The following is a 13684-nucleotide window of genomic DNA, read 5'->3' as shown; positions in this document are numbered from 1 at the left end:
CCACGGCGGAAGTGGCGTGTTTACTGGGTAGCATGCTTTAGGTGTAGTAGGAGGTGACCTTACTGAAGGATTTTGCTTTCATTTCAAGTTGATTCATTTTAACGTTTTAGTAATGATTTCCAGGCTTTGTTAGTAACATGTGTTGGTTTGGAGTCGCTGGTTGAAGTAGTAGCTTTATAACTAAGGTTTACTGAATATAAAGGCTGTTGATGTGAGCTCGGGAATGGCAGAAGCACAGCAGGCTCGCGTGCAGAAGGCAGTGGAGGATATGGTTCACAGTCTGGAGAAAGATCACATCCGTAAGATGCAGGTAAGCTTCATTTTTCATGTTCCGCCTAAATACAGATACTATACATTACTGGATATATCTGTGATGGTCAACATTAATTCACGAGTCTTTTATGCCACATCAGTTTACAACTAACTTCTATTCATTTTTTTAAATTACCTAGATAATTTATTTAGCTGGGATGTATTAAATTGGTCAAAAGTGGCAGTAAAAAAGTCTATTTTGAGTAAATGATGTTCTTTTGAACTTTCTGATCTTGATCCTGGAATAAATGTACCACACACTCACAAAAGCATAGTAATAAATGTTTATTGAACAGCATATTAGGCACTGAAGACTGGAGTAATGATGCTGAATAAATTATATATTCAAATAGAAAACAGTTCTTTTAAATTCTCACAATAGTACTGTTTCATCAAGTAAGCGCAGTTTTGGTGAACATATCAAAACAAAAATATCAGACCCCAAACTGTAACGGAAGTCCATAATTGTTTTAATCACCAATTATATAATAATTGTAATATTAATATATAATTTATGTAGTTAATCCATACTAATTATATAATTCATTTACATTTTTATTAATTGTAAATAGTCATTTATTTGTTGCATGTAGTCTCTTAATATGAAATCATAAAACCACATGTAACTAATATTTAGACAGGAATTAGGAAAAACGTTTTAGGCAAAGTATAAATAACTATGTATATCATGTTACACTATAGAACATTGCTGTCAATATTTGACATGTCAGGTCAACTTCTGGTAATGTGCAGTAATCTGTTTTGTCATTGATTCTATTGATTTACTATATTGACTTAAGTCAGCTGTAATGGCCAAAATATAGTTTTTGACCACTTATTAGTCAAAGGTTGATTAAGTAATGGCTCATGATGCTCTTTCGATCTTCAGGGGCGCATGTTCCGCTGCAGTGCAGAGTGTTGTGAGAATCCCGGCCACTCCATGAACCAGGTGCACCAGTGTATAGACCGCTGCCACACTCCGCTGGCTAAAGCTCAAGGACTGGTCACCAGTGAACTCGAGCAGTTTCAGGTCAGTCGACTTCTGTCAGCCATCATTCACTTTTAGGGCCAGATTTACTATCAGCTTGCGTCAGCGCAAAGCATTTTTTGGCGTTAAAATTGTACTGTCAGGATTTACTAAAGACCTGCAGTGAAGAATTAGCGCTGAAAAGGCTTGGACACAGTTATTTTTGCACCTCACCTTATTAAATATGCATTTATAGGAGTTTCCCTTTCAGACCAAAATTTATGGGAGGAGAGTATTTAAAGTGCTCCTATTATGGGTCATGAAAGGTTCATATTTTGGGATACAAGGTCAAAAAACACTTTCACTTTCTTATAATATGCATTTATTTTTACCTTATTCGCTCAACGACTCCAAAACGATTCGCTCAACGACAACAATTCATTTTTCCAAACCTCTCCTTTGCTGCGGTGATTGGTCGATTTCATTGGTCGCTTTGTACAGCGTTACCGGGGAAACAGCTCTTTTTTTCTGCTCCAAAAGCGGCACCTAGTGGCAAAGAATGAATTAGCATTTTCATCTAGACCAACCGAAAAATACGTTTTCCCGGGTTGGTGTGCGCAACAAGTGGGCGGGCAATATGCTAATGTTTCATGTTGACTTCGACATGAAACGGCTTGGGATTCATTCTAAAAACGACTCGTTTCAACGATTCAGTGTCGAGTCTTTCTATTGAGAGACATTGGGCTTCATTCATGAAACACGAGCAGAACGAATTTTTGTGTAAATCGTTCGTGAAGCCGTTCTGACGTAAACTTTCGAATTCATGAAAATGTTCGTATTTTCAAAATGTTCGTTGGTACGAAAGAAATTTGCTCCTGCTCCCTACCAGGTGTAAATGGTGCGTAAAACGTTCTGTGTTCCTTTTTGGCAAACTGATTTTTGATGCACTGCCATTATAATATTTTACAAGTTCGTTTGCTCTGTTTTTTTTTTTTGTTTTTGTTTTTTGTTTTTTTTTGTAGCTAAGAGTTGATACACTGTTTAGCTCCGGTTTAGCTTTGGGAAGAACGCAGCGCTTGACACTGTCACTTTTTACCCAGCCGTCCAATCAATGGAGGAGGGGCGGGACAAATACCACACCGACCAATCATCCTACTTGTACAACAACTGAACAACAATAGAGAAGTTAATATTACTGGTTACTGCATTTTTATATTCAGTAATATTCTTCAAAATGAGATACTAGCAATACGTTACTGCCGTGGATATTCCTTATCATTCCTTATCAGCTGGAAAAACGCTGTGCCACCAAAGTGTTTTCAAGCGCCACCAGCTGGCCGTTTTCAGAAGAGTACTTGACATTTTTCAGGTGGCTAAAAACGCTTTGGTGGACACACGTTGTTGAATATTTATTGTTAGCCATATGGCCTATTAGTATTTTTTGCATTTATGCAATACTGGAGCCAAACCTGAGAAAGTAGACCAGAATATTCCACTGCGTTCCTGGACACGCATAGCTGTAATTCATAGGTGGGGATTATGCTAATTGTGTACGAGCGTGCACGAGCGCCCTATTTACGAATGATTGGAATTCATTAACATACGCATGTTTAACTATCAAATGGTATTAGCACCTTTATTTAACGGCCAAAAAAAGGTAGATTTAGGTAGATTGCGCTGGTGATTATGGAAATGATTTGGCTGCATCTGTGTTCTTTAATGTGCGCATTGTTAGTAAATTTCCCTTCCCATCGGCTAATTTGGCCAGTTTAGTAAATCTGGCCCTTAATCTTATAGCTGGAATACTGTGATATAGACTAACCATTTTTTCATCTACAGGATCGTCTCACGAGGTGTACAATGCACTGTAACGACAAGGCCAAGGATCTGTTTGACTCCGGGGCGAAGGAGCCTGCCGTGCGGGCGCTGATGGACAGCTGTGTGAGCAGCTGTGTGGATGAACACCTGAACCTGCTGCCCAGCATGACTCGCAAACTGAAGGACAGCCTGAACTCAATACCTCAGTGAAGCCTGTGGCCGAGGCTGTATGAAATGATTCTTGTGGACTCATGAGTTTACTGGATGGAATAATTGGATCTTTGCCATCACCTGATTGTGATTTGGTGAATGGCATGTGCTGATTTCTGTGTCCATATTGTTTGTGGTTTTTGTACAGACAATAAATAATGAGATCAAACCAACTTGCTGCCTGTTGAATTACAAAGGAAGGGAAACATTATCTAGCAAAACTATTAGCGTCAATCTCAAGAAATATCCAGGACATATTTCACCACTAAATAAATAAAAAAGAATATATGCCTTATAATATATAAGAATATATTACTTTTTAAGAATATATACCTGGCTTAATATATACCTAAAATAAATTTAGGTAAAATTTGGTCCATTTGTATATATATGTATATATACAGTAAACACACATAATGTGAAAAAAAAACTTGTATTTTGGAAGCGATTAATCGTTTGACAGCACTAATATACATACATATATATATATATATATATATATATAGAACATTAAGATTTCAAATAATATCGAACAATACAGATGACTACAAATACAATAAAATAATAAAATATCAATACTATACTATATCTAATTTTGTATAAATTGTGGTAAATGCCATCACCATGTTTCACATACAATGTTGTATGCTTTGGATCATGAGCTGTTCCAAGCCTTCTCCATACTTTTTTCTTCCTGTCATTCTGGTACAGGATCATATTAATTTCAGCCATCCAAAGAATGCTTTTCCAGAAGTGGTCTGGCTTTTTTTTAGATGTTTTTTTGGCAAAGTCTAATCTGGCCTTGTTTGCAGCTTGTGGTGAAGCCTCTGTATTTGCTCTTGTGAAGTCTTCCCTTGATTGTAGACTCTGACAGTGACATGTCTACCTCCTGGAGAGTGTTCGTCTCTTGGCTGGATGTTGTGAAAGGTTTTTTCGTTACCATGGAGAAGATCCTCTGAACATCCACCACTGTTGTCCTCCGTGAACGTTCAGGCCTTTTAATGTTGCTGCGCTCACTAGTGCGTTATTTTTTTTCTCCGAATGTACAAAACTGTTGATTTGGCCACTCCTAGTGTTCCTGCTATGTCTCTAATGGATTTGTTTTGGTCTTGAAGCCTAACAATTGTCTGTTTCACTGGTATGGAGAGATCCTTTGACTGTATTATGTGGGTTCACAGCAACAGCTTCCAAATGAAAATGGCATACTTAGAATCAACTCAAGAATCAACTAAGTGATGTAGAAATAATGAAGGAATAGCCCACGACTGTCCATGAAACAGCTTTTGAGTCAACTGTCCAATTACTTATGGTCCCTTGAAAAAGTGGGGAGGTACATATTAAAGAGCTGTAATTACATAACTTTTCCTCCAATTGTGATGAGAATGCTCTCAAATTAAAACTCAGATTGTGCACTTTAAGCCAATGTTTAAGCCAATATATAACTGTAACTTGAATATGTTTTGGTCAGCAGCTAAAATAATAAAAATTGTGCCTGTGTAAATATAATATACGTATTGTGTGTATTTGTGTATAAAGAAAACCATCCTGTTCAAACAGGTTTAATTACTGATGATCTTCACAACAGTTTCAAAAAGTGAATGCAATTTCTTCTGTCAGTGCTGTTTTAACGAACATATTTATTTCATATGACGCTTTGGTCCAACAATATTTACATTTTTAACCAAAACCACATTGTGTATAAATATTGAAAATTGTACTGCTTGATTGGACACCTGTAGAAGTCACTAGAAACGCCCTGTTGGTAAACCAACACATGCCTGTTAACCCTTCACTGCTCCTACATCAGCATGCATTGATGAATAATGACAACATGTATCACATTAGCACCAATTTCAAACAAATACAACAGTACAAAACTGATATTCAGTCTTTTTTTCTTTTTTTTGTAAAAAAAATATGACTGACAAATGAATAGCCAGCCTAAAAGTTTACATATAAGACAACTTCCAAACAAACAAACAAACAGAATCAAATGAAGTTCATTACCAAGAGCACTTGCTCTTAGCTCTGATGCTGATACATAGCAAATTATTTAAAAGGCACCTGACTATTTACAAATTAAGCATACAAATAAAATGACTGAAATAATATACATGAAGCTAACAAACTGTAAATCATAAGGCGGCGGCTGGACTGGTGGCTGATGGAGGTTTTATGGTGTGTGGCGTCACGACACACTGCCGGCGCTGTTCTCTGGCTCCGGTGTGCCATCTCTCCTCTCACTAGACGGGGAAGTGTAGAGGAAGTTACAGCACACATACAGAGGAAAAGACAAGAGCCGGCTGTCCAGATTCATCACCACGTATTCCTGTGATTGTAACACAAAGGACTTGTTCAGTCAAGTCAAGCCTTGAAGTAACTGGAAATAAAATGATTTAATATTTAACATTAAGACAGAATACCTGGTCCTTTTCAAGGGTAACAAGCTGGTAGCCAGTTGACCGGCTGCAAACCACTTTTCCACTGTTATCAAATGAAGCAAGGCGCAATCTGAAAAAACAAAAAAGGAATTAAAAAATAACTAAATATTAAATTAAAAATAATGACTTGAAAAATATATACGCAATATATTTCTAAATATTATTTAATATACATTTTATTTAAGGCAAGACACGCTACAGTCAAAACTATTGTTTTTTTCATGCATTGGTCAATTTTAAGATTTTAGGCAATTTTTTGCTTTCATAATGTCTTCTTTCAGACTAGCAGAGAGAAAACATACACAATACACATTTATTTTATTACATTTTATCCATTTCCAGCTGAAGGTTTTAATTACAATACATATCTTTAAAGACCATTTTCTCCTCCACTGAGCCAGAAATATCCACTTCAGTAACACTTTCAACAAACTTTACGGTTTTTACAGAGTTCATATATCATTTGTCTGAATATAACATTTTCTCCTAAAAATATGGTGACAAATCATCTTTTACTGGCTGTTGACAGGACTTTCTGATTTAGGAAGCGATTAAAATACATCGGTCACAGCTGTAAAAACTCTAATACAGTCATGGCCAAAAATATCGGCGGCTGTGAAAATTAATCTGCATTGTTAATCCTTTTGCTCTTTTATTTAAAACAATTAAAAAAAATCTAACCTTTCAATGGATAATAAACATTTTAAATGGGGGAAATATTATGAAATAAATGTTTTTCTCAAATACACGTTGGACACAATTATTGGCACCCCTAGAAATTCTTGTGAGTAAAATATCTCTGAAGTATATTCCCATTCATATTCACAATTTTGAGCACTCCAGGGTGATTATGAACATGAAATTATCCAGCCATGTCTTCCTGTTTCACAGAGATATACATAGGAGGGAAAACAAAGCCCAAATTCCCTTAATCAAGCCCTCAATTAAGCTTTATCCTATGTTCAGATTTCAGTTCTGGAAATTTATGCATTATTAGATAATGCTTCTTTTGCATATATAAACATAACAGTTCAACTATAATACAAAATGTAATTTCTTAATGTACTGTGATTAACTGGGGAAGTAAGAGTTCATATATCATTTGTCTGAATATATAACGTTTTTTCCTAAACATGGTGAAATATGATCTTTTACTGGCTGTTGACAGGACTTTTTGATTTATGAAGGGAGTAAAATATATCAAAGTCACAGCTGTAAAAATTCTTCAACTCTAATATGTAAATCAATGTAAAATTCAATATGTATTCAACTCTATAATAAGAAAGAAAGAATTTATGCAGTTTAGTGCATTTTAATTATATAATGCCTCTTTTGCATATTACTAAGAAACATATATATCCAATATATGTACAAAAAACATTATTATTATGATTTATATTTTATACAGACTGTATGTTATATTATATTATTCATTCGTCCACTAAAGAAGTAAAGATCATGTTCCATGAAGATATTTTGTAAATCTCCTACCTTAAATATATCAAAACTTAATTTTTGATTAGTAATATGAATTGATAAGAACTTCATTTGGACAACTTTAAAGGTGATTTTCTCAATATTTAGATTTTTTTGCACCCTCAGATTCCAGATTTTCAAATAGTTGTATCTCAGCCAAATATTGTCCTATCCTAACAAACCAGACATCAATGGAAAGCTTATTTATTCAGCTACTCAAATAATAATAAATGACCCTTATGTCTGGGTTTGTGGTCCACATTTAAACTAATCTAATCTAATATAAGAAATAATCGGAGGTATAACAGCTCACCGGTACGCAAGGTGGCGTCGTGGCTGTAAACTGACAGCGCCACCACATGGCTGACTGAGGGTGTTTCTCTTAAAGATGATGAAACGATTTGTATAGGTCACCAGCAGGTCAAAGCCATAATTGAACCCCGTCCATCGCCAACAGTACTGTAGAGACAACAACAATATATACATTTCATTCTAAACTAGCAAAAGACACAACAAATTAAACAGCAAGAATCCAACTCACATCTCCATCTTTGGTCAGTTTTCGGCCACAGCGCATGCTGTTCAGCTCAAACGCCTCTTTATTGGCCTCTTGTGGTCTGTAACAATGATTTTCACTTATTTGCAATTCACACCACGTTTAATGTTTAGCAGTGAAGATGTTTGGGCCGTTCTCTCACCCGTTATCGTTATCGTGTTCTGTCCTCAGCATAGTAAACCACTGCTGTTTGTACACGGCGCTCAGCCACTCTGATAACGACACAAGAGGAAGCTGAGTTCATATACGCCCCACTAATCTCAGCCTCAGACAACAATGGACCATCTGAGGACAAGCTGATGAATACTGCACACTAAACCAGCTAAATCTTTCTCAGATTTAGATTTCTCCAATCTTTAGTCTGACTGGAGTCCGAGAGCACCAGGAAAGTCTCACCGGGGGGTAGGATGTTGTCCCGTTCCAGCATGCGGGCCGAGGCCAGGTCATTGATTATGTACTGCAGGCGGATGTGTCTGAAAACAGGGACGAAGGGCATCCCGTCGTCTGTGTTCAGAAACGGCTCCTCTTCTCCAGCCTCTGTGTATGAGTGTGCTAGTTAGGGAAAGGTTATATAAAGGCACTTTTGTATTTCTATGAGTGCAACATACCACTTCTTCTTTTACACAGCCAGGCATCTGCATCAAGCAGAAGTTGTTTGATAGGCCCATCCCAGGATGGATTAAGCTGTAAGAACATCCACTGAAAAAAAAAAAAAAAAGTCAAAAGAGAGAGCAGTGATGTAGTTTCAGTGCACCACTAAAACACTAAATTTAATCCTGTAAAAGCAGGACATACAAAATAATAGAACATTGAACTATAAAAACATAAAAAATATGTTTTGCATAATTTGTTATATTTGGCCAAATATAGTAATTGGTAGAGCACAACAAAAGTGTATTTCTCATTGTATTTACAGTCTTTGAAACACTGGGTTATACTTTATTTTAAGGTGTCCTTGTTACAGTGTAATTATACATTAAGTACTGAGTAATATTAATAAACTACATGTACTTACTATCTGTTTAAGGTTAGGATTTGGTTTAGGGTTACTTGCATGTAATTATGCATAATTAACTGTTACTGTAATATTACGTACATGTAACAAGGACACCTTAAAATAAAGTGTTCCCAAACACTGTTCATTTTGTTGTTCATAAAGGAATCTTTATATTTTGCTCTGTGGTATTTAAAAATGACAAAAACAAATTAGGTTATAAACCAAAATAAAAATTATGAAAATTTTGAAATATTAATTTTATGTACAATATATATATATATATATATATATTTATATTTAAATAATATTATTATGGAAAATTAATGATTAAATAAATAAATAGCAAAAACACTGTTACAGTCAAAACCAATACAATTTTTATATTCACAGAGCAGGCTGCACATATATAAAAATTATAAAAAATATCTGTTTTTATTGTAAAAATATATACATTAAATTGTACATTTCATTTAAAGATAGCATTTAAATTTTAAGATATATACAGTATTAAGAATAGGAACCATACCATTTAATAATTTAAATGAAATTAATTAAAATGTTTCATTTTAAGCTATGTTAAATTTAATTCAAATGATTAAATGATTTGATAATTATTTTTATTGAAGTGGGCGTAATGCATCATAAAATGCATTACAAAGAAATAAATATACCTGAAATGTCTGTTGTATCGTATTAATTACATTTTTTTATATGTGTTTTCTAAAATGTATAAAATATTAAGTAAGCATGAGTTGCTTGAATCCACTACATATTAATTTTAAATTGTATTTCTTTATCAAAATAATGAAGAAAAACATAAATTGACTTTTAAATGATTAAATAAATGTATTGCATTTTACCTTTTTAAATATTATTTGATTAAATAAATGTAATATATTAAATTTATTTAAATTCTTAAAATGCTTCCAAAAGATTATCCATTAAGTGGCAATAAACAAAGCAGATCATATACAAAATCTTTTAGATTGTGCCCGTAATAACTTAAAATGCTATGATGATGTCACCTACCTTTTTCAGTGCCGTGTAGACGTCCATTTCCACTTGCATTACAAACAGATCAGAAGACTGAATGAGCTGTTCCATAATTTCCGCCCTACACACATATTAAAATAGACCAAACATAAGCACTAAACCCTTCACATGAGGTCAGATGAGACTCATAGAGTAAGACTGTACCCGAGCTCCTTCATTAGGTCCACATTCTGATGTGTCATCAGGTTATTGAGGAGCCACTCTAAACACCTGCAATGCACAGAGAACATTCAACATGTTTATCATGCTGCAGATGTGTCAGAGAAGAACCAGACAGGAAATCAGACAAGACTACTGACTTCTTCATGACGGAGTCCAAGCCGTACATGGTGGCTGAGTTATAATAGCTGCACACGGTCTTCACATTCACATTCTCCTTCATGGTCTCTCCGCACTGCTGGATCAGTCCATCCTGGGAAAGACAAAGAACAAATTATTAAAGGATGATGCTAGAAAGGTGAGTACAGAGGTAATGTCATTCATTAAAAACCAACTAGATTTTTTATATTTTCAACACAAACATGTATGATTTGCTGCTCATAAAGCAATTATTATAATTGTTGAAAATGTAATATTTTTGTGGGAACAGTGATTTTGCTTTTCAGGATTATTTGATGAGTATGTTCAAAAGAACAGCATTTATTTGTAGCATTATAAATGCCTTTACTGCCAAACTAAATCTCCTTACCCAACTCTTTTCAATAGTAGTACATTAACTGAAATTAAACCGTTATCATAATCAACAGGCAATAAAGACAAAATATACAGATTTGTAATGTTTAACCCAATCATATTGATACAACTGACTACCAAAAGTAATTCTTGCAATTTCTAGACAGTTTGATCATTTTATGTAGGTAACAAGTTGACAAGAAGAATTTACAAACATTTTTTGGTTTGCAATCCATAAAAATCCATGCACATGATCATAAAAAGCCATATTGTTGGCTCAAAAGAGGAAAGGAAAAGGCTATAGTTGCATTATAGAGTCTTTAAGGAATCAGATGGTAATGATGTTGTTTTATAACACTGGACATACTCACCAACTGAAGCATACAAGCAGCAGCGAGAATATTAACAACTCGACTTGGTTTGATCAACACGTCATCCCTGTAGAGTGACCCAAAAACCACTTGCAGGGCTGCAGGCGGAGAAGAAAACATGGTCAGGATATGAACGTTTGGTGTCAACAAAATAAAAACAACATCTTTAACTTGTTTATTGCATCAAGAAGATGTTAGAAACATATTCTTAGAATCCTCACCCTCTGTGTCAATGTTCTGGTCTGGGATCTCAAGCTCAATAACCATCATGTTAGACTCCTTCCAGGATCCACTGAACATGCTGGAGAAATAGCCAGACTGCAAAATGAGAGGAAAAAACATTTCAATCAAAGCAAAATGAACGTCTTCAGCACTCTGTTATTAGGAGAACAGAACAGCTGGACCAACCTGACACAGGTATATTTTATGCAGGTTCCACTCCTGCCCCAGGGCGCGGATCTGGATGTCACTGTTCTCCCCATTCAGAAATAGTGTCTGGTAAATGTACTTAGAGGTGCTTTTCAACTTTTTCCTGTCCACAGAAAGAAGAATGCTTACAAAAAAAAAACAAAACATTAGACACATTTAATAAATACCACGCTATTTATGTGACAATGCAAGCCACATTTTAAGGATCATGTGACACTGAAGACTGGAGTAATGATGCTGAAAATTCAGCTTTACATCACAGAAATAATGAATGTAGTAAACCCAGAAAGTCACATATTTGATCTTCTGTGTTAATGAATTATTCTTAATAAATTAAAAAATAAAATTTATAATTTAAAGCTGCAGTCCGTAAGTTTTCCCTCTTTGTCGCCATCTCTGTTTGAAAACCTGGAATTGCAGCTTTTTGCGGAATTACCTTCCTTGCGTGAATTCTGTATTTTTCGCAAAACAAAATCATGAATATTTCTACTCTGTCACCAAAGGAAAGGACGTGACGTGTGGCCAAGTACGGTGTCCCATACTCTGAATTTGTGCTCTGCATTTAACCCATCCAAGTGAACACACACAGCAGTGAGTAGTGAACACACACACACACACACACCCCCGGAGCAGTTGGCAGCCAGTACAGACTCTCGAACCCATGACCTTTGGGTTACAATCCGACTCTCTAACCATTAGGTCATAGTAATGCATGTGTTCTTCTCACCTGCGTGGCGTGTCCAGCTGACTGTCCTCTTCCTCGGGCTCGCTGTCGCACTCACAGTGTGAGCTGCGTTTCCTCTTCCGGCACTCACAGCTGTGTCTGTTCCCAGCGCACTGCTTCTCCACAGCCTCCTCTGGGCCCCGGGGTGACGACTGGAAGCGGCTCCCGAGTGAACCCATAATTATTCAGCCTACAAAACCAGACAATACCCATTTAGTCATGTTACCAAACTAGTTAACAACACTAACGTGGCATGACAACTGTACACGTGCATTTGTACTGGGTGCCATCTGCAGAAAGTCTAAAAATAGTACAATCTAAACACTGCATGGAGTGAACTCAGGTGACAGGTGGAGACAGCGATCAAGGCTTAATGTGCATTATTTAAGTGAATTTGCCTAAATTAATGTTATTTCACATTCCAATGGTTCCAGGCTGAGGTTCAGCACAGAAACAGTGAAGTGAGTGACTGTGGCTTACAAGGATTTCTTGATGTCCATTTGTCTGTATCACCGTTATATTATCTTAACATCATGAACTTATTATTTTTGCATACTCTGTCGTTTGTATGTTACAAACCTCTTGTAAACACTCACCACACGCTTCTGCCTCTCAAAACTCTGGATTGTGCTCATCAACCGCTCTGCAAATGCATCATTGGGCGTATAATGAACACATATATTAGCTGTTAATAGCCGTACATCGAAATCCGCTGTAAAATGAGTAATAAACGAATCCTCAGTCTGAAACAAAAGCAGACTGGTAAATAACAAACAGAAGGGATGTGTCTCTCCTCCACGTCAAGGTTGTCTGTGATGTTCTCCGGGGGCTGCTGCCACCTACAGCCGCGGAGACGCTACCATTTATTTATTTATCTACTTTTCTGGTGTTATAAAAACCTTTTCATACAAAAATGTTGCTTGATGTCCACCAGTTCTGAGTAGTTTATTATTATAAAATTAAACATATGTATGTTGTATGTAAATTCTTATTACTATTTAACAATAAACAAATAATAATAAGAAAAAGACTACTTTAATTAAATTAATAAATAAATAATGAATCAATCATTAGGGAACATTCTGTATAAATTATTTTAGGTTATTTAACATAAAACACCCTGCAACGTTCTGGGAACATTATGGTTGCAGAATAAATAAATAAAACCTGAAAAGAATGCTCCTAGAACATTATTATTTAGTTCCCCAAAAAATAAACAAACGGGAACCAAATGTTAACGTTGTTGTTTTGGTTCTTGCACATTTTGTTTGACTTTGTTTTATTAATTAGTGTTCATCTTAATGGTCTCTCTGCTTGTATTACAAATTTGCAATAACAATAATACAATAAATATATTAAATTAATTATCTGAATTAATTTTAATTAATTGTCAGTTTTTCATTTTTGACTTTGAGGACAACATTTTATTTATTTATTTTTAATCCTGCTCAAATATCTACTCAAACAGTTAATGAAATGATTTATAATTAATTTTCCTGCTTGTGATATTGTGATGAAACAACTCGTAATCTTTAAACAGCAAGTTTCACCAAAATGTTTAAAAAAATGTGGTTTTGGTGAATATTTAGGCGGTAAGAACTCTATATTACTGTAGTAGCACAATTAATTAAAATATGGTACTTCTCCTAGATTTGACT

At 35.3% G+C, this 13684-nt stretch overlaps 2 protein-coding genes across 2 annotated transcripts; one reads left to right on the top strand and one right to left on the bottom strand.

Annotated features, from left to right (window-relative positions):
• The first annotated feature begins 2 nt into the window (after positions 1-2).
• LOC306864495 (protein FAM136A) lies at positions 3-4805 on the top strand. Its single transcript, XM_079408537.1, has 3 exons — positions 3-310; positions 1202-1342; positions 3119-4805. The coding sequence occupies exons 1-3, from the start codon at positions 224-226 to the stop codon at positions 3305-3307; spliced, it is 417 nt and encodes a 138-aa protein (XP_079264663.1). The 5' UTR covers positions 3-223; the 3' UTR covers positions 3308-4805.
• Positions 4806-4851: 46 nt separating this feature from the next.
• LOC306863763 (germ cell-less protein-like 1) lies at positions 4852-12840 on the bottom strand. The gene is made up of 15 exons (XM_079407313.1): positions 12623-12840; positions 12030-12216; positions 11282-11405; positions 11095-11191; positions 10874-10971; positions 10130-10242; positions 9975-10040; positions 9807-9891; positions 8389-8479; positions 8177-8317; positions 7923-7992; positions 7766-7841; positions 7538-7683; positions 5731-5818; positions 4852-5636 (listed from the first exon to the last, which is right to left on the bottom strand). Exons 2-15 carry the CDS (start codon positions 12203-12205, stop codon positions 5496-5498), a joined length of 1512 nt encoding a protein of 503 aa, XP_079263439.1. The 5' UTR covers positions 12206-12216; positions 12623-12840; the 3' UTR covers positions 4852-5495.
• Positions 12841-13684: the final 844 nt, after the last annotated feature.

This window comes from Barbus barbus (genome assembly GCF_936440315.1).
Source record: "Barbus barbus genome assembly, chromosome: 45".
Lineage (NCBI taxonomy): Eukaryota > Metazoa > Chordata > Actinopteri > Cypriniformes > Cyprinidae > Barbus > Barbus barbus.
Note: the sequence above shows the minus strand (reverse complement) of the source record. Positions and strands in the feature narration are given on the sequence as shown.

What these genes read in the sequence shown, in the direction of transcription:
- LOC306864495 (XM_079408537.1), top strand. Translation starts at nt 224, where the DNA reads ATGGCAGAAGCACAGCAGGCTCGCGTGCAGAAGGCAGTGGAGGATATG. An exon ending in ATCACATCCGTAAGATGCAG is followed by an intron (nt 311 to 1,201) that starts GTAAGCTTCATT and finishes TTCGATCTTCAG; the next exon opens with GGGCGCATGTTCCGCTGCAG. An exon ending in GTGAACTCGAGCAGTTTCAG is followed by an intron (nt 1,343 to 3,118) that starts GTCAGTCGACTT and finishes TTTCATCTACAG; the next exon opens with GATCGTCTCACGAGGTGTAC.
- LOC306863763 (XM_079407313.1), bottom strand. Translation starts at nt 12,205, where the DNA reads ATGGGTTCACTCGGGAGCCGCTTCCAGTCGTCACCCCGGGGCCCAGAG. An exon ending in CAGCTGGACACGCCACGCAG is followed by an intron (nt 11,406 to 12,029) that starts GTGAGAAGAACA and finishes TTCTGTGGACAG; the next exon opens with GAAAAAGTTGAAAAGCACCT. An exon ending in GCTGTGTAAAAGAAGAAGTG is followed by an intron (nt 8,318 to 8,388) that starts GTATGTTGCACT and finishes ACTCATACACAG; the next exon opens with AGGCTGGAGAAGAGGAGCCG.